Genomic DNA, 21,240 nt, shown 5'->3' with positions numbered 1-21,240 from the left:
GTTCAGTTCCAGAAAGCAGAGAACGCTTTGAGAAAACTCAATCTTTACTTTTGTCTGCAGCAAACGTAGCAATAATGGGTCTGTTACTGCTTGCTTTGTATCGTCCCAACCTATGGGCACGTACAATACTATCTGACGAAAGCTGCAGCTGTAGTCTATCCGATGCAAGCGCGATAATTTTTGCTGATGATCGCTCCCAGTTTTCCAGAGGATCATCTGCAATGCCAAAGAACAGCAGGTTGTCCCGCCTAGAACGATATTCAGCATCTTCAAGTCTAGCATGCAATGTGGTTAGTTCTTTTTGCTTTGTAGTTACACATTCACGTGTGCGGCAGACGTCTCCCTGAAGTCCCTCAAAACAAGCTCTTTGTTGTTCCACTGACTGCAAGCGCTCATTAATGCCCGATACAGTGGACACCAAAGAAGTGTGAGCGGCTTTAAGGTTGTCTATTGCTTGCGCATTGTTGCTTTGGTTTGCCTCAATTCGAATGCATCGAGCATTTGTTTCTTTCACCATTTTAAGTATTTCATCAGTAGGACCGGGATTTTGCTCGACGTCTCCGCACAACGCCAAAAACAAAGCACAGAAAGGTTCAAGCAGGACTATGGGGCATGGAAGCACAACAACGAATCCGTTGTCTGATCGAAAAGACTTAAGAGGTGGTAATGAACTGCAACTAACCTGCGCAATGATGAACAAGAATTGTGAGTGCCACACTTTGGTTGTGCATCCATGCCCACTCGCGAAAAGATCCGTTTGATGGGCTTTTGAAGGGTCCGGTAGGCGTGTAGTCGATGTTTCTGTGGCTGTGACACTCCGGGGAAAGGCGAACTATGGGAAGTTGTACATAGCATCGCTGTCGGTCCTCAGCAAGAGTGGTGTTGCGCCATGAATACACCAGCCAGGGGCGTTGCATGAAGATCCCTTGCCGAAACCGCCATCAGTCGAATCCGTGAACGCGGCGCCGTCCGTGCAGTCGGCAAATCCAACGAAACCAAGAAGCTGCGCAATGATGAACAAGAATTGTGAGTGCCACATTTTGGTTGTGCATCCATGCCCACTCTGTCACTACTACTGGCCGGGCTTGTCCACCTGTATCGCGAAGTACGTTGCCTCATGCGCCCTTTTTCAACGTCGCAAGCTACCTACATCATCTCGAAGTGGGCAATTACAACCACTCCCTTGTCTTCTGCAACCATTTGAGATAGTTTGCGTTGAACTGTATGGTCCGCTTCCTATGAAAGTCATGTGCAATCGATGGATAGTTACAGCTGTCGACCACTTGACCCGCTACGCCGAAACAGCTCCCATGTCATCTGCATCCACTTCAGAAGTGGCTGACTTCATGCCTTGAGCAATAATCTTTCGTCACGAAGCTCCTCATGTAATCATGAGCGATCGTGGAAGAGTATTTCTTTCAGAACTCGACGAAGAAGTGTTCAAGGCATCCGGCACTACACACAAAACAAGCTCCAGTTACCATCCTCAGACGAAAGGCCTCAAGCGCTTTCATCGCACACTGTCAGATATGATAGCTATGTATATCGAACCGGACCACAGAAACTGGGACACCAAATTGCCATTTGTCACTTTTGCCTATAATACCTCTTGACAGCGCACAACCGGTTACTGGTCGTTCCACCTCGTCCACGGTCGCTCTCCCTCTTCTTTCCTCGATGTTTCGTTCTTCTCTGCGTCTGTTAAGCTATGTTCATACTCAAGTGAAGAATAAGTGTCTTGTCTACTTCATTGCCGCCAGCTGGCTCGCGTCAACACTGAAGCCAAGCAACAGGATCGCAAGCTTCAATACGATGCCTCTCATCGTGCCGTGTCCTTCAGCCCTGGCGACGAAGTCCTCCTTCTTTCACCCATTCGCACTCCTGGCCTGTGCGAAAAATTTCAATAACGTTTCATCGGCCCCTACACTGTCTTGTAGCAAACGTCTCCTGTCAATCATCACGTGGCACCCGCTCTTGCAACGGACCGCCGCTGCCGGGCAGCAGAAATAGTCCACGTATCCTGCATGAGGCCGTTTACCCGACGTTCTTCTTCGCTTTGAACTGTGGCAAAGAGCTGCGGTCAGGATGACCGCTTTCACGTGGGGGCGGGAAGGAGTTAGTGTAGGCATTCATTAAGCACATCTACTTTCTTCACTCATGTTTATCATCATGAGTGGTCGTCATCTTTATCTGCTGTGGGGACTTGGCTTGCCTGAGCTGTGTGCCTTGGGCGTGGTCGCTTCATCGTGTCTTCTGGGCCTAGTAAAGGTCGCCTTCACCGTATCTTCACAATATTAGTATTTTTTAGAAAGAAGAGAAGCGCGTAGGAAACGCGCAGAGAGCGGATCAAGACCTAGCCGAAGGACACGCCGGACCAGGGCGCTGTCCTTGGAGGTTTTCGTGGCGTGCTAATAGAGGACCTGGTGCTCGCCTGGTTGTCCTGATGGTGGCTTCAGCTGGAACACGCCTCACCAGGGCACTGTCCGTGGAGCTCTTCCTGTCTATTTCCAGGGGACCGAAGTCCGGGGATACCGACACCGGGTGCGGCTCCTGCTGCGTCAGTGCGTGCGACAGGAACGACGGGTTACGGGTCACCGCCACCACCTTAGACGGTTAAAAGCCGTCTACGAACGTGAGGACTAATGGAGGCCTTGTCTCTTGCTGCGACCGCACGCGCCACCTGCGTGCCTGAGCTCACTATGGACAAGGGGCATCGCCGTGCGTGGAATGTCACCTGCTCGGGACGCTGGTTCAACCGACTGTGAGCCATCATGTACCCACGTAGATTGTGCAGTAGCCGATCGGACTTTAGGCAGTTTAGGTGTGTACTTCTGGGCTTGTCTTTGTGATAGTTGATCGATTCTCTTGTTCTTATATATCGTTCGCTTCGTTGACCATGCACGAGCAAACGTGAGGAACCACCCCGGTCGTTCCAATATTTTCCTGCGTCTGCGAGCCAGGACAAAGCTCAGCCATGCATCTTAGAGCCCCAGGTTGTTTGTGTGAGGTGGACGACGATGGACGAGAAGAGAGCGCTCGTTCAGATAGGAAAGAAGATGGGACTCCGTGGAGAGGCTTTGCTAGCATGGGTTAGCGCAGTGCAGAAAGAAATGAAAGACCAGCGAGCTAGAGAGCAGTAAGAAGCTAAGGTAGTGGCACAGGAAGAAAACGTGAGAGAAATGGCGTGCATTCAGGCAGAGCGGGTGTTCCTGGAACCACAAAAGCGTGTGTTAGAGGCAGAACGGGTCATTACAAGAACCACAAGTAGCGAGACCGGTGGCTGTTAGAGTTTATATAGCCCCCACAACATGATTCCTCCGTTTATCAAAGATAGGAATGAGCAAGACGCTTACATTGAAAGGTTTGAGAGTGAAGCTCCCAGCCAAGGTTCGCCAAGGGACAAATGGGCCTTGTCATATAGTCTCTGCTTGACAGGCGAAGCACTCAAAGCAGTAGGCTGGTTGTCCGTGGAAGACGCTACCGACTACACTAAGCTAAAGCAGGCAATACTTCCGTGGTTCCGCTACATAGAGGAAAGTTACCGTGTAAAGTTTCGGGATGCCAAGCCTGAAAACACTGAAACTGCACGACAGTTTGCCGGTATTTTTCTTGGCTACTTTGAATATCGGCAAAAGCTAGCTAAGACACCGCAGACGTATGAAGCACGGCGAAACAAGCTCGTGTCGGAGCAGCTTCTACGTTGCTGTGAATAAAAGCTGGTGATCTTTCTCAAGGAAAGAGCGTGGTACAACCTCTACACACTATCGACGACAGCCAACCAGTACTTGGAAGCGCAAGACATTCGTAATCTTGCTGAAGGCAAAGAAGAAACAGAAGATAAGAGGAATCTGCCTGGCAGTTATAAAGCCGCTGAAACGACAAGAAGCAAGGAAAAGCGCTCTGCTTTCATTACAGCAAGCCGGGACATAAGGCTTCCAATTGTTCGACCAATTCTACAGCACTGAAACAATCTCCATAGTGAATATGCAAGCAGACTGGCGACAGTGCGGACGTGTGCCCTACTAGCTCTGGCTGACATGGAGCTTAATTCACTCTTCTCTGACATGAACAGATGCAGAATCAGCAGGAGAAGCCGAAGCCTAGATAGATAGATAGATAGATAGATAGATAGATAGATAGATAGATAGATAGATAGATAGATAGATAGATAGATAGATAGATAAATAGATAGATAGATAGATAGATAGATAAATAGATAGATAGATAGATAGATAGATAGATAGATAGATAGATAGATAGATAGATAGATAGATAGATAGATAGATAGATAGATAGATAGATAGATAGATAGATAGATAGATAGATAGATAGATAGATAGATAGATAGATAGATAGATAGATAGATAGATAGATAGATAGATAGATAGATAGATAGATAGATAGATAGATAGATAGATAGATAGATAGATAGATAGATGTTGTGCTAAGTGAGATACTTATGAAACATACGAGTGCTGCGAAAGGGTTCGGCGCAAGTACAATTCATCATCATCTTTATCATCAAAAACAACAGCCTGACTACGGCCCCTGCAGGACAAAGGCCTCTCCTATGTTCCGCCAGTCAACGCAGTCCTGTGCTTGCTGCTGCCAATTTATACCGGCAAACTTCTTAATCTCATCTGCCCACCTAACCTTCTGTCTCCCCCTAACCCTCTTGCCTTCTCTGAGAATCCAGTTAGTTACCCGTAATGACCAGCGGTTATCCTGTCTACGTGCTACATGTCTGGCCCATGTCCATTTCCTCTTCTTGATTTCAACTATATCCTTAACTCTCGTTTGTTCCCTAATCGACTCTGCTCTCCTAATAGTTACATGAAAAAAAACCTAATATTGAAGTACTCACGTGTAACACTCAAAGTATTTAGGTTGGTAATCATATATAGAAAATGATTCCCCAACGCACTGGAAAAAAGCAGGCATATTTGAAAAAAAAAAAGTGTGTTGTACGCAATCGACCGTAAAATTAACTTTCTACAATGCTTTCGTCAGACCGAAATTGGAATTTAAAGAATAAAAAAAAGAGCTATCTAATCGCAGAACTGAACTTCAAATCAAGCTTTCATATAGGCTGTACCAAGATCACTACAAAATACCGCTTTCTAACTACTAAACTGAGCCCCTTGTGCGGTCTGGTCGTACAAACCACAACAGAAAAGTTCACCAGCCATTTGGTAATTTTAACATACATTAACGTTGTCTTTTGTCACAAGCTATGTCAGAGGAATAAATGAACAGAATTAAAAGTTGACGCCAATAAGATATAACTGTTCCTCCATTTTTTTTAAATAACGTTTCCTTTGTCATGTAAAAGTGTGTTTAAACTGCGTAGGAATGAAAAGAGATGACTCTTGCGTGTGAGTTTCGTTTGATGCATAGTATGCAACTTACTTTATGTATTAGAGTGCTGCGTGTGCATGTTTTGTCACAGTTAGATTTCTGTATGTTCGGCATGGGGAATCACTTTTTTGTTGATTGCAATAATGCTACCTACGTTGGTGACAGATATAATTACTATTTATATCGTTTATGTGTAACGATGTTCCCACAACTCCTCGCACCCGAGTAGGCCGTGCAGTATTTATTCATTTATTGAAAAAAATACCTTCAGCGCCCGAGGGCTCTATTGTTGGGGTAAGTAGTAAAAAAAATAAAAAGAAATCACTCACCTGTACTCCGGAACGCTGTAGCCATGTGCGACACAAACCAGCTCGGCAGTGCTTCCTTCGTCGACGGACAAAGCTGATCGTGTAAAGATATGTCTTGGTTGAAAAGGTCCTGTCGACACTGCAAACGGGTGAAAGTTAGCTTGAATAGATTCTTCTAAATATAAGGAAACTATTCACTGCACTGATTTTGAGCAAAGAGGACGAGAAGCTCCACGATAGGCAGGTATTTTGACTTAAATCTATTGTATATTTAACTTTCACGCTCCCCTTCAACAGGACAGGAAGACTTAGGCCATAGGTAAACGCTCGAGCCCCCCACCTCTCTCCCACTCCAAATTATCTGGAAGAGAGGAAGGGTGAGTTTTGTCTAATAAATTATGAAGTTCAGACCTTCCACGCCATTTCCTCATTCGCATAGCTATGGCTTCTCACGTGTGTTTTTTACATCATTAGTTTTTGCATTCAAATACCCATTTACCCTGAAAAGCCGGAAACCAATGCTAAACCGTCGTGAGAAGAACGTGGGAGCGTCGTTTTGGCATTTTTCTCTGCGGTGGACCTCACTTTTTTTTCGGACTTGAACAAAGTTCCATGTGGCTTTCGCTGTTGGAATTGTATATCGGGGAAGCCACACATGGATTTATTGGAACTTCTTCGAATGTTTACCGTAGTTTGAATAATATAGCATTTGTGGCGCGAATATTGTGTGACATTCCGAAACATGGCAGTGATTGTGGTGGGCCATGATATGTAACCGGATAGTTTTGGATACATCAAGAGACGCAAGGGTTGGAGCTTGTCACAACTTCTCGCCATTTTCCTTTTCGACGCACCCGTCCCTGCGTTGAGCTTCGTTGCCGATGGCGTAAACATGAAAAAGTAAAAAAAAAGATTTCCCGAACTGAATAGGATTTCAGCTCTCTGCGTGGTACTCCAGTATCCCACAAAACCAGGATGTTTATTTATTTATTTCTTTAATGCCAACAGCGCCCATACAGGCATTAGAGTTGGGGGGGTGGGGGTGACTACAGGAAAAGAACATAAAATTTTGCAGGTTTACATAGGTTTGTGTAGAACAAAAGAGAAAGAGAACATAAATGTATTTGCAAGACACAAAACATACACAGCTGCGCTGAGCACAGCTGTGTCAGAAAAGTCATATGTTATACAGAAAAAAAACACAAAAATTGATGAAAATCCCATGATAATTAACACAAAGTTCAGCATTTGGCTAGACCAAGGGCAAAATAACACCAAAACAAAACAACCTAGCTTACAACCAAGATAGCGTACAGATCATCGTGACTACCAGGCACACACACGTAGTCTATAGGGCTTAGTGGTGGAAAGATTCAATCATTTTTGTTGCAGAAAAGAATGCAAACTTTGAAGAAATTTCTACAATTGTGGGAGGAAGTCAATTCCACTGGCTTATAGTTCTCGAAAAAATAAGAGTTGCTGAAGGACGATGTAGTGCATTTATATTCTCTTATCTTATATTCATGATCATTGCAGGCTGAAATGTAGGGAGGCCGGCTTATGTATACGTTAAGGGGAATTCGAGTGTGAGAACAAAATACGTTGTGCAATTGTTCAGTCGAAATGATGCCATTCGGTGCAGTAGAGACTTCTATTTTAACTTCAGCTGAGCTTCCGTCGCACCGAATTTTCTGTCGTACATAGGTGCATTAAACACATATCTCACCACCGTGGACTGAACTTTTTCTAATCTTTCTTTATTTGATAATGTTGCAGGGTCCCACACACAACATGCATACTCCAGTACTGATCTCACGTATGCTTTGTATAGTACCTCCTGAGTTTGCTGTGGAAAAGCACGTGTGTTTCTTTTTAAGAATCCTAAGCTATGACAAGCTTTATTTACAGTGTAATCCACATGCCGACTTCATGATAAAGAGGGGCAAAAGAAAACACAGGTATCTGTATTCGCGCACCATTTTTGCTGGAGAGCTGTTTATTGTGTATTCAAATTCTCCTGTTTTTTTTCTGGAAAACGTCATGCATGCAGTTTTTTAAGATTCAGTTTCATTTTCCATCGCTGGCACCACGCGTATACTGCACATAGGTCGTTTTGAATTACGGAGCAGTCAGTTTTAGAGGTAATATGACGGTATAAAATGCAGTCATCTGCAGATAGCCTAATATGTGATTGTACATTTCCGGTAATGTCATTTATATATAATAATAATCTTGCTGGAAACCCAATTGAAGAATGACCAGTCGTCACGTCAGCAAAAAATTGCGTCAGCTTTTGAAGTACAGAGGGACAGAAGGGTGAAATAACAAAAAAATCACGTAATATTTTGCAGATGTGTAGCGGATACCTCACTCATCCGCATAAAGGCGAATAATGGGTAGTGAGTCGCGTCGTACTTCACAAAAATAATGATTTAGGAATAGCTGCTCCCCAGCGCAAAGCGGGGACATTGGACACGGTTTGCTTTATCCCGTCACGAAGCTGCGCTAGGAATATCTATTGCGCAGTAGCACAGTTGTCAGTAAAGTATTTTTTTTGTTTTTTGATGATTCATTGATTTTATCCTAACCATTTACTATGCAACACTGAACCCCCATATCTCTCTGTATAAATAGGCCTCTTTCAATGTTTCGTTACCTTCGTTTCTACACATCCCCTCTCTTTCTAAACTGCCTTTGACTTCGAGCTGGTGGCATGCGAGCAAAGCATCCCGACGAACACAATCCAGTACTCTTAGAGTAACGCCAGCTTTTGAGGAGTTGATAATATTTCAGGTGACCCCCTTCTTCTCGACTTTTTTTTGTGCAAAGCCCGTGCAAATATGCACCAAAATTCAACATCGCTAAGCGGGCTAAATTTTTGAAATCATGGCACAGTTTACATACGTAAACAACAACTGCACAGCACTCTTTAACAGCTTTGTGACTAAACTGAACCTATACTACACAAACAATGTGCTCTGGGAAATCATTAAAGAAAACACTGAAACAGTTAACGTTAAGCCAGAAGCTTTTCCAAACAATTTTTATTGAATATTATTTCTGATGTTCTATATTTGTAAGACTTTGTTCCAATGTCCTGTTGATAAATTGCAGCCGAAACAAGCATATCTTTCTATTTATTGAACAAGAAAAACTGACAAGAAGCTATTTGGTTAAACATGATGAAAGTTCCTTGCACGAACTTTAAAAAAAACACCACAAACAGCGCCGAAAGAGGCACAAAACAGATCAACGCTAACAACTGTTTATTGCGTAGATGAACATCACAATGCCACGCCGATGTTTTGATGTCATCTCTCTAAACCCATAAAAGCTGTAAGCAATGCTTGGTGCAGATCACCTCTCAGTGTTGCAGAAACTTCAGGACTGTACTAGCTGGTGTTGATGACGGAACAGTCAAGAAGGCCTTTCGCTACTACCAGTGACAAGGCTTCGGAGGATTAATTGATTGATATGTGGGGTTTAACGTTACAATACCACCGTATGACTATGGGAGACGCCGCAGGGGAGGGCTCCGTAAATTTAGACCACCTGAGGTTCTTTAACGTGCACCAAAAGCTGAGCACACGGGCCTACAGAATTTTCTCCTGATATCGAAAATGCAGTCGCCGCAGCCGAGATTCGATTCTATGACTTGCGGGTCAGCAGCCGAGTACACTAGCCACTAGACGACGGCGGCGGGGCGCGGCTTCGGAGGCTAACAGCTGAAAAGTTCAATGCGTGATTTATAAATGACGGCGAGACCCAGCGACGATCATTTTTCTGGACGGCCGAAGCTCTTTGACAATCATTGCACATTTCGGTTTGCTCACATTTCCTAGCCGCACATTCAGCCAGATAAACAGTTCCAACAAGGACACGCCGACTGCTGCCTTCGTCAATGTCCCGATCACTTAACATACAGACCCTGAACGCGCACGCAAATCATTCAAGCTGCCGACGCCCACAGTTCTCTTTATCAGCTCAATTCCGATTTCACTCAGCGCTATGGAGAGGGCTCTTACACATGTGCCCAGTGCTGGTGTTCTGATATCGAAGGCGTCGACAAGCGCTTTTTTCCCCTGCTTGTTTTATCATTCCTTTTCGGTTTTTTGTTCCAAAACACTGGTATGACTTACGTGAGACGCTGCGTTCCCGACATTATGAAGGGTGACGGACCACAGAATATACGGGCCTCTACCAATACGCCTTTATTGAAATGTGACCACCAAGGCTTACATAGAACCCGTAACCATCGGATGAGCAGCCGAGCATCCTAGCCACCGATCCATCACAGCGGAATCATGTGGTAGCTCGATCTGTGCAAAATTTCTGTTTTCACTGAGCACCTGGACAATCTCGTGTCTTTAGCCGTACGTTAAAAGTATCTAAAAATGAACCTCCTGCTCGTGGAGCACTTACGGTTGACTATGATGCGTCCCGAAGTGTCACTTTCTTTGACGCTGCCGGTGAGCTTGTGCCTGGTCTGGCAGCGATACGAGACGCCGTCGTCAGCCGAGCTGACGTTGCGAACCAGCAGCTCGCCTGAAGGGGACACCACCCGGTGTCTAAGGCTGGCTGCAACAACAACAACAATTTGGTCTCAACGAAAGAAGAAAGTCACAGATAAAGAACCTGCTCTCTAAGTCACAGCTAATAACCGAAAGTATAAATTTTTACGGCCATGTGACAGCTAAGCAATCCCTTTGTTCTCAGTGATAGTGCCTTACAAGTTTGCCTTCGACCTGGAATGTTTAGCAGGTACTCAAAACACCTGTATGTCAAGTCAATCTGTGATCACCTTTTATTTCATTGCCCATAGCGCTAAAGAGCTTCAAAGTGGGGAATGTTCTGCATTTTTTTCTTCGGAAACCATCTCGTACTAATAATTTGTCATAATTAGTGAACGAAGTGAAAATATTGTTAAAAATGCTACATTCTTCGTGATGTCGCCTACACCACCTATCAAACATTCCCAAATTGATCCGTTTATCTGCTGGCTCAGCGACACTAGTTTTCAATAACTTTTTCGCAATGTGTACACTTGTGTCGCTGAGCCAGGCAATTCACAAGGCAAGTATAAATAATAAATTAAATCAAACAAACAATCATGCCAAGGTAAGTATGGGAGCTGTTATTAGAAGTAATTGGAATGTTGATGGAGCGAAAAAAAGTGAACGAAACGATATCTTGCCGCTGACAGGGACCGAACCTGTGACTTTCTAATAAAAAGCCCGGTGCTAGCACAGATGATAGATCTTAATATTATTGTGTTTAACAAAAGAAAACTAGCCAATAAATGTAGACTTCTTTCCTTCAATGATAAGAAATGGTATTTTAGGTAATATATCTGTTAAAGTGAAGAAAGTAAAATGAAAGAGGAGATGACTTGCCGCTTGCAGAGACCCAACCTGCGCCCAATGGTGCCATTAGCTATTATCGACCCACTTAGCTACAGTGGCAGTCATGCACCCCGTCATCTGTGTGGGGAAAAGATGTATTTAAACGTTGGAGTGTTACTCGGCACCTCGAGTAGTCATCACGGCGAGTGCAACAGACTCTTTGTCTGCTTTCTGGTGCCACGCAGCACGTGATCCGTTCTCGAGCTGGCAGCTGAGCGAAATCCCTCACCAAATACATGAAGTCATCACGCCTGGCACCTCCAGTACGACTGGGGGAGATGCCGCTCTCATACTGATGCGACCGTAATTCTTAGGTTTTGATGTCTCAATAGTACAGTATTAGGAAATATTCCAACCGTACTGCGTTTCCTGTGGAAAAATCCCGTAGGCTTTTTCCACCGTTTTTGTTGGGCACGTAAACGAATCCAGTCGCCTATCACATACTCTACGGCCGAAGTTGGTAATCAATTTTTTTTTGTAACGCGTTTCCTTCTCATTTTTTCCTGCGCTGTTTAGGCACATCGTGTGTGAGATGAACTCAGAAAGAAATATAGCGACGCGCACTTTATTCGTTAATAAGATCGGCACTGTGTTTAGAACAGGAAATGAGCGGCGCGTGCGAACCTGCTCTACAAACCCAGTTATTAATTCTCTGTGAAATTTACTAGCTCGCTCAAACAAATATAAACCGTCAGGCCAATAAAGTAGCGTCTATTCATTTGAACAGTAATGGTTGACTTCGCACATGTTCGAGGGAGTATAATTGATCAACATTACCTTGCTGGTTTTGCAGATTGGGCACGCGCTTAGCGACTGCGAAGATGAGAAAGACCAAAGCGAAATAGAACATCCGGCCTCCGAACAAGCGTTGCGTCTATTCCTTCGCTTAGTAAATATATGAAAAAATAAAATGAAACACGTTGAAGACTGGTTGGATGAGTACGACCGTGTGAGTGCGCTTAACTATTGGCATGATTCTGTCAAGCTGTCCCGCGTACCGTTCTATCTGACGGGTGTCGCTAAAACATGGTTTCTCAACCATCAGCTGGATTTCCCAGACAGGCCTACCTTTAAGCAGCAGCTCCGTCAGATATTTGCCAACCCTTCTGTACGTGCAGACATCGCCAAACGGAAGGTTGCTGAACGTGTCCAGCACTCCGACGAGTCCTATACCTCGTACATTGAAGATGTCCTCGCCCTATGCCGTCGCGTCGACAGCTCGAAGGCGGAGCATGACCGCGTTCGCCACTTGCTCAAGGGAAGAGGCGCCGTCGCATTTAACGCTCTGGCGGCAAAGACCCCGACCACGGTCGCCGATATCATCAGTACGTGTCAGCGACTCGATGACCTTCAACTGATACGTTTAGAACCTGAAACAACAGATATCAGGCCAACGCATTGCATAACGGTGAGCTCCGTGCGCTGATACGGTCTATGATCCGCGAGGAGCTGCAGCTCCAGGCCACCTCGTCATCTTGTGAGCTCCGCATGGCGCCTTCTGTAGGCAGCCTCCGCAACATTGTGAGGGAGGAACTAGCGTCCATGACGTGTGAGCACGTTCCAAGCTCGAATACCACTCCAAAACCAACGTACGCTCAGGTGGTTGCAGCGTCACCTCCTCAGCAATCGCCACAGTATGGCTCAACTATGCAGCTTTCACTGAATGTCCTCGCCCCAAGAGCAACGCCTACTTCTTTTCAAGTCTGGCATCCATCTAGACCAATTTGCTATTATTGCGGAATACGCAGCCACATCTCACGGTTTTGTCATCGACGTCAACAAAACGAAAGGCGTGGCTATGGTGACTTCGAGAGGGAGGAGTTTGCCCCTGCTTCACAACATCGCCACCCATACCAACTGTACCAACGCCGCTCACCCTCTCTACAGCACTTCGATTCAGCCAGTACCTTCCGCTCCTGGCGCCGTCGCTCCCCGTCACCACTTCGTCGGGCTACCACGGCGTCTGATCATCACCCGGAAAAATAAACATGGCAGCTTCAGGAGGGAAAGCTGAATTTTGCGGACTGCATCGAACTCCTCCGGAAGGCCCCTCAAATGTACTTTTAGTGTGTGTTGAGGGTATATGGACTAAAGCCTTGGTGGACACAGGTGCGTCGCTCTCAGTTATTAGTGTGTACTTGTGTTCCCGTTTGCACAAAGACACCGTATGATGGCCCTCCCCTTCGCTGTGCTAATGCGGTTTTTGTTCATCCTTCTAGAATTTGCACAGCACGAGTTTTTATTGAGGGCATCCTTCACCATATACAGTTCGTCGTTCTCTCATCCTGTACCAATGCGCTCATTTTAGGATGCGACTTTCTCTCCTCAGCTTCAGCCGTGATATCTTGCCGTCAGAGGGTCATTCGCATGCTAGATACTGCGCTTTAGTCTGATAACTATGCCCATAGCCAGCGTTTTGTCACCGCTGATGACTGTTTTATTCCTCCAGGTAATGAGCATATTCTGACCCTGACATAAGATAAGACCGGTACTGGTGATGTGTTCCTAGCACCGTGTGGACGCTACATCTCTGATGGACTTACCATTTCTCCTAGTCTAGTGCGTTTTCCTGATGGCAGAGCATTAGTTACGGTAGTTAACCCCACTTTACTGCCTGTTGCACTGCCCCAGGGCACCAGTGTGGTTTGCTTCACAGATACCGAACCACTTTCTCTGGTGCCTCTTCACGCACACTCGCCATTTTTCTCTACGAGTACTGATGACAATGCTACGACGGCTGCTTTAACAGTCACAATAAATCCCGATCTCACGTCAGCTCAAAAGCAAGAACTTTTGGGTATGCTTCAAAAACACAGCGCCTTTTTATGTATCTTCCAAGCTTCTGGATCGCACTTCTGTCGCCGCGCATCGAATTGAAACGGAAGGCAACATAATCGTACGCCACCGCCCATATCAAGTGTCATCCGTGGAGCGGAAAACCATCGAGGACAACGTTGCTGATATGCTCAAACGAGATGTTATCCGGCCTTCGTCCAGCTCGTGGTCATCACCTGTAGTGCTAGTCCGAAAGAAGGATGCTTCGGTACGATTCTGCGTCGATTATCGAGCACTTAATAAGATCACGCGCAAAGACGTCTACCCAATGCCAGGAGTCGATGACGCACTTGACTCTCTGCAAGGTGCTGAATTTTTCTCCAGCCTCGATTTACGGTCTGGTTATTGGCAAATACTTATGCACGAAGCAGACAAAGAAAAAACAGCTTTTGCAACACCAGGCGGGCTGTACGAATTCAACGTCATGCCATTCGGTTTATGTAACGCTCCTGCCATGTTTGAACACATGATGGACACAGTTCTACGCAGCCTAAAATGAAAAACATGTCTCTGTTATCTAGATGACATCGTCATTTTTTCCTCTTCCTTTCCTCAGCACCTTGATCGTTTGGACGAAGTTTTGACGTGTATTTCTAGTGCAGGACTTCAGCTTAACACAAAAAAATGACATTTCGCCAACAAGAACATCAAGGTGTTGGGCCACCTTGTCAGCAAAGATGGCATTCGTCCGGATCCTGACAAGCTTGCTGCCGTGATACGCTTCCCTCGGCCAGAAAATCAGAAACACCTATGAAGTTTCCTGGGCCTAGCATCTCACTTCCGCCGCTTCATTAGTCATGTTGCTGCCATCGCGTTGCCACTGCACTAGCTGCTAACATCCGCATCAACTTTCGCTTGGAACGATGACAGCAAGCGTGCCTTTCAAGCCCTCAAGAATGCTTTAACGTCCGACCATGTTCTGTGCCATTTCGACGAGAACGCACCTACATGTCTGCACACCGATGCGAGCGGCCATGGCATTGGTGCAGTTCTTCTACAGCGGGATGCCACTTCACGGGAAAGAGTTATAGCTTATGGTAGTCGTGCTTTTACGGCTGCTGAACAGAACTACTCCATAACTCAGCAGGAGTGCCTTGCTGTCGTTTGGGCCATACAAAAATTTCGACCGTATCTTTACGGACGCCACTTCACGGTTATTACAGACCACCACGCCTTGTGCTGGCTCTCGACACTGAGAAACTTGTCTGGTCGCCTCGGTCGTTGGGTTCTCCGCCTACAAGAGTACGATTTTGACGTCATCTATAACTCTGTCAAAAGACACCAAGATGCAGATTCTCTCTCTCGCTGCCCACTTCCGCTTTCATCATCAAGTAAGTCAGCCTATTGCTCGTCTTGTGGGCAAAGCACTGCGTCACCCCTCACATTATCACACCTTCCGGTTAACGACACGCCGGCTTCAAATCGCTACACTGAGTTCGGCCCACGCCAGCGTGATGATCCATATTGCAATCGCATTATCCGACGCCTAAATGACGTATCACCTACTCCTATTGCTAGATTGTGCCGACAACTACAGCAATTTAAGCTCGATAACAATGTGCTCCATCGTTATGTTTACACTACTGAGGGACACCGCTGGGTTCCAGTCTTTCTGCGTTCTCTACGTCATCAAGTCCTCGAAGCCTTTCACGACGATTCATGTGCAGGCCACTTTGGATTTCACAAAACACAAAGCCGCATCAGAAACCGTTTCTTCTGGCCAGGCATCTCTACCTTTGTGGCCAAGTACGTTGCATCTTGCCATCTGTGTCAAGGGCGGAAGCGACCAACTTCGTCTACTGCTGGCTCTCGGCGCCTGCGCTACGTGGCTACTGGAAGATCAACATCGACTCGCTATCATCGTCTAGTACGACCTTTAGCGACCTGTCATTCGCACGTGGAGCGCTACGGCGCGTGGTCACCCCTGCGCCTGCGCTGGCCTCATCGGAGCTTATATAAGAAAGTCCCCAGCGCACCCGAACCACTTTTGAGCAGCGGCAGTAGGATTCGGACGTCTACTAAGAATCCGTTCTCTCCGCTACAGACCAGTGCAGTCCAGGTGTTCCAGCCGAGCAGCATTCTCCAGTGCGCAATCACGCTCGTGTCAACACGAGCCAACCTCCTGTGCCTCTCATGTGCCTGACTGCGCCGGCGCTGCGTGGCTACCAGAAGTGGCTCTCGGCGCCTGCGCTACGTGTCTACTGGAAGATCAACATCGACTCGCTATCATCGTCTAGTACGACCTTTAGCGACCTGTCATTCGCACGTGGAGCGCTACGGCGCGTGGTCACCCCTGCGCCTGCGCTGGCCTCATCGGAGCTTATATAAGAAAGTCCCCAGCGCACCCGAACCACTTTTGAGCAGCGGCAGTAGGATTCGGACGTCTACTAAGAATCCGTTCTCTCCGCTACAGACCAGTGCAGTCCAGGTGTTCCAGCCGAGCAGCATTCTCCAGTGCGCAATCACGCTCGTGTCAACACGAGCCAACCTCCTGTGCCTCCCATGTGCCTGACTGCGCCGGCGCTGCGTGGCTACCAGAAGTGGCTCTCGGCCCCTGCGCTACGTGGCTACTGGAAGATCAACATCGACTCGCTATCATCGTCTAGTGCGACCTTTAGCGACCTGTCATTCGCACGTGGAGCGCTACGGCGCGTGGTCACCCCTGCGCCTGCGCTGGCCTCATCGGAGCTTATATAAGAAAGTCCCCAGCGCACCCGAACCACTTTTGAGCAGCGGCAGTAGGATTCGGACGTCTACTAAGAATCCGTTCTCTCCGCTACAGACCAGTGCAGTCCAAGTGTTCCAGCCGAGCAGCATTCTCCAGTGCGCAATCACGCTCGTGTCAACACGAGCCAACCTCCTGTGCCTCCCATGTGCCTGACTGCGCCGGCGCTGCGTGGCTACCGGAAGTGGCTCTCGGCGCCTGCGCTACGTGGCTACTGGAAGATCGACATCGACTCGCTATCATCGTCTTGTACGACCTTTAGCGACCTGTCATTTGCACGTGGAGCGCTACGGTGCGTGGTCACCCCTGCGCCTGCGCTGGCCTCATCGGAGGTTATATAAGGAAGTCCCCAGCGCACCCGAACCACTTTTGAGCAGCGGCCGTAGGATTCGGACGTCTACTAAGAATCTGTTTTCTCAGCTACAGGTTGGTTCTTGTACTACTACCTCCACTCGTGTTGCCTACTCACATGTGGCTGCTGCTCACAAGTGTTGCCTTCTGGTTTTGCTTGCCCACCATGCCTTCTAACACCAAACTTGCTAAGAAAATCAAGCACCTTGAGTCCCTGCTTCATGCTAGGCTTGACAATCTTGTTGATGATCTTGTGTTTAAAATATTGAAACAATTAGAAGATCAGAGACTAGGCAATCTTTCTGCATTTGCCGATAGTGTACGTTTCATCAGTGGCTAATATGATTCAGTGCGCAAATCTCTAGATGAGCTGGTGCAGTCAGACAAAGCACTGAGCACAGAAAATGACGAGTTCACCAAAAAGATTTCAGATATGGAGAAATAGAGTAGGCTCAATAACATTGAAATTAAAGGTGTTCCATGTACACAAGGCGAGGACTGAGCTGCTCTTTTGAAAGTGATTGAATGTCCTATCTCATCGACAGAGATTGATGTAGTTCATCGCGTCGCCAGTAAAACAGCTGACGAGTGCATCATCGCGCGCTCTTGTTCACGCGAGAAGACCATTGCAAATAAAAAGCTGTTTAGTAAAGCGCTTGTTCTAAAAAGGAAAAGAGATGGCGGTTCCTCTGGACAGAGAATTGTCATATCAAGGCCCGCAAGACAGAAGACAGCAGGGTATTTTGGATTAATACGAAATCTGATCTCAACTTATTCACGTGAAGTTGACAAGTTCGGTTCGCTTTTCCCACCTCATAGCTTTCGTCATGTATCATCATGTCGTTGCTTCGTTTCGAGGAAACTAAATACCTCCTTGCTAATTCTACTTGTTCATTGCTGCACATCAATGCACGTAGTTTGCCAAAAAACTACAATAACATTACTGGATTCACTGACTTACTCTGTCATTCCTTTTCATTTTTATGTATTACTGATACTTGGCTAGGATGATGTGGTGGCAATCTGTACGGATTTCAATCATTTAACTCTGAATATTGTCACTGTGATTTGGGTCGCTGCAGCGGCTCGGCCATAATTATATCGCCCGAGATAAAGTACAAGCGCAAGACTGACCTATTTTTGAATATTCCGAACTGTGAATTTGTATGGATCGAGGCTGCCTTCCCCTCCTCTGTTACTCTAAATAAAGTGATCATTGCATGCATTTACCGTTCTCCATCTTCGTCTATTCCGCATTTTCTACATAATTTAGCTGCTGTGCTCGACATTATCAGCGCAGAAAATAAGCAAGTTGTTTTGGTTGGTGATATCAACATTAACCTAATGGATACTGATAACAACAGCGCCATAGCATATAGTGATTGTTTTCTTGGCTTCGGGCATGAATCCTTAATTTCATCCCCTACTCGATTTTCACCCACTGGAACAAGCACGCTCATCGACCACGTATTAAGCAATTTTTCGCCAACCCCTAGCGCAGAAGTCATTGATGTGTGGATCACTGATCATCATCCTGTCGTTGTAACTCTCGCCATAAATCTACCTCGCCTTAACACGTGCCATTTCACGTCAACCTTCGATCAGGAAAACTTTATCAAGGCAATTCAAGGCTCTGAGTGGTCTTCCATTAGCACCTTAGAAAATCCTGAAGAAGCACTAGGCAACTTCTGCTCCCTATTTCTTAAAGCTGTGCATACAAACACTAAAACTGTTAAATGCAAAAGAATATATAGGTTTCAACGTAATCCCTGGTTAACTCAAGGCTTGTTAACTAGTATGCGGAAAAAAGATAATCTCTACAGGAAAACAAAAAAACAGCCATTTATTGTGAAGTTGAGACTTAGGTATAAAATATAGTAAGATGTTGAATAAACTGCTGAGACAATGAAAATGACTTTATTATGAAAAATAATTCTGTAAAGCAAGAAATTACCCAAAGAAAATTGAAAACATTTCAATGACTTTTTAAACAGATTTCAGGTTAGTAATGTAATTGATAAAATTAGGTATAAACAGCAAATCTGTACTGAGTCCTCTGACATAGCCGAGTCTTTTAGTGATTATTTTTATGAAATACACAATGATAGGCCCAAAGTATCCTCGTACACCCTTACCCGCTGTATCCATTCATTCTTTCTATCTCCTGTTACCATTGACGAAGTCTATTCTACAATCCTGAGTCTAAAAAACTGTAGCGCTGGACTACAATGTATCGGCGTTTCATTTAAAACTTGCTGCTCCAGACATCTCAGAAGTTTTAAGCGATATAATTAATGTCATTTTTAAACATGGTATATTTCCGAGCTCACTGAACAAAGCCAAGTTAATCCCAGTACACAAAAAAAGGTGATACGACAGATGTCCGTAACTGCCGCCCTATTTCTATTTTGTCTTCCATCAGCAAACTTATTGAAAAATCATTTCTGAAGCGTATTAGCAAGTACCTCAATAAATTTAAGCTGCTAAAGCCTTGTCAATTCGGTTTCCGGGCAGGTAGTTCTACGAATTTAGCATTGCTATCATTAACCGATTCCTTGAAAACGTCCATCGACAACGGTAATTTCACAGGGTCTGTATTTCTTGATTTCACAAAAGCCTTTGATACCATTAGTCATAATATTTTATTTTGCAAATTAGAGTCATTGGGTATCACTGGCCCATCCTTGACCTTCATAAAAAACTACCTTCTTGATCGTGAACAATCAGTCTGCCTTGGGGGCGTTAATTCTAATGTTAAAATAATTATTCAAGGGGTCCAACAGGGTTCTATTCTTGGACCCTTACTGTTTTGTATCTATAATAATGATTTGCCTGACTGGCTTTAAGATTCTAAAGTTATTCTTTACGCTGATGATACGATCATTTCCATCTCGCATAAATCATTACCTACGCTGATCAATATGTTGAACAAAGAACTGACTAATGTCGTTGAATGGTGTCGCTTAAACAACTTAATTTTAAACCCGCTCAAAACTGAGTTCATGGTTTTTAAAACATCACAAAAAATGCTACTTTTCATTCCACAAGTGTTCGTTGACAATCCTTTCATTCCTGCGTCTAACTGTGTGTGTTTTCTGGGCGTAAAATCAGACCCTCATTTAAAGTTCACCAATCATATTCTTTACGTCAAACAAAAAACAGCATTTGGTATAAGATCACTCGTCAAATCTCGTCCTTTTTTTCACTTGAAGCCTTATTGTCTTTATACTTCATCTGTGCAGCACATTCAAAATCAGGCCATTCGCAATATTACCAGCAGTTCATTTTATTTTAATACTACCCCACTGCTTCAGGCTAACTGTATTCTTACTGTGTCTGGCTTATTTCATTTTCACTTAATCATATATTTATATAAACAACTTAACAAACAGCTTTTGTTTGATTTATTCGATGCTGGTTTACTCACTAACACCAATAGCACTAGATTCGCCCACAGTCACAACTTCCTTTTACCTAAATGTAACACCAATTATGGCAAAATGACGTCCACCTTCGCGGTAATTAAATTGTGGAATAACCTGCCCTATACACTAAACTCATCATCATCTTTTCATGCGTTCAAACAGGAACTTAAAAACTTCATCTTGAATAACTAGGTTGACAACGATGATTACTTAACGATTCCTATGTATCCGGGCATGAAATTGGTAAGCTTTTGCAAGTTTAGGTTATTGCTTTATGGCGTGATTATGTTTTACTTGTATAATTTATTACTATTGTTCTTGTGTCGCATTCTGACTGCCTTCGTTGTTTACTTGATGTTATTTTATGTAAGTTCACTGTTTACTTTTCACTTGTGTTGCGTATTTTACGTGCTGTTATAAATAATAATTTTATTGTTATTGTTAACCGAGGGTTCCACTGCAGTCGCTTGACTTTGGGACCCTCGTCTGCATACTACATTCTACGAATTTCATATTTTGAATGAATGAATAAACTGAAACTGAAACTGGGATACAATTTTGCCTTTTGTGACGTTTGCCCATAACACCGCTGTTCAAAGAACTACTGGCTACTCGCCTTTCTACCTCATGTACGGCCATTCGCCGACATTCACCATCGACGTCTCTTTCCTAAATGGGCCAACCGACGCCTCGGCAACCGTATCAGAGCAGTTCGCAGTTCATCACAAGGCTTGAAGAATGTCGGCAATGGGCTCGCCTTAATACAGAAGCCAATCAGCAAGATCGCAAGCAACGCTACGACAGCTCTCATCGCGACGTCTCCTTCAGTCCGGGGG

General features: G+C 45.2%; 1 protein-coding gene across 9 annotated transcripts in view; it reads right to left on the bottom strand.

The window, feature by feature from the left end:
• Positions 1-21,240, bottom strand: part of LOC119172975 (cell adhesion molecule Dscam1-like) — a 2,235,730-nt gene that overhangs the window by 1,772,767 nt on the left and 441,723 nt on the right. For 8 of the 9 annotated variants that reach the window (XM_075891768.1, XM_075891770.1, XM_075891774.1 and 5 more), the window contains exons 7-8: positions 10,089-10,244; positions 5,688-5,805 (exon numbers count right to left, since the gene is read on the bottom strand). In XM_075891768.1, the coding sequence (XP_075747883.1) occupies positions 5,688-5,805; positions 10,089-10,244 (274 nt within the window). Of the gene's footprint in view, positions 1-5,687; positions 5,806-10,088; positions 10,245-21,240 lie in introns of those variants that run through there. The other variant, XM_075891776.1, reaches the window with a different exon arrangement.

The sequence above is a fragment of the Rhipicephalus microplus genome, chromosome 4, assembly GCF_043290135.1.
Source record: "Rhipicephalus microplus isolate Deutch F79 chromosome 4, USDA_Rmic, whole genome shotgun sequence".
In the NCBI taxonomy this organism is placed as follows: domain Eukaryota; kingdom Metazoa; phylum Arthropoda; class Arachnida; order Ixodida; family Ixodidae; genus Rhipicephalus; species Rhipicephalus microplus.
This window is presented reverse-complemented; position numbering and strand designations above follow the sequence as displayed.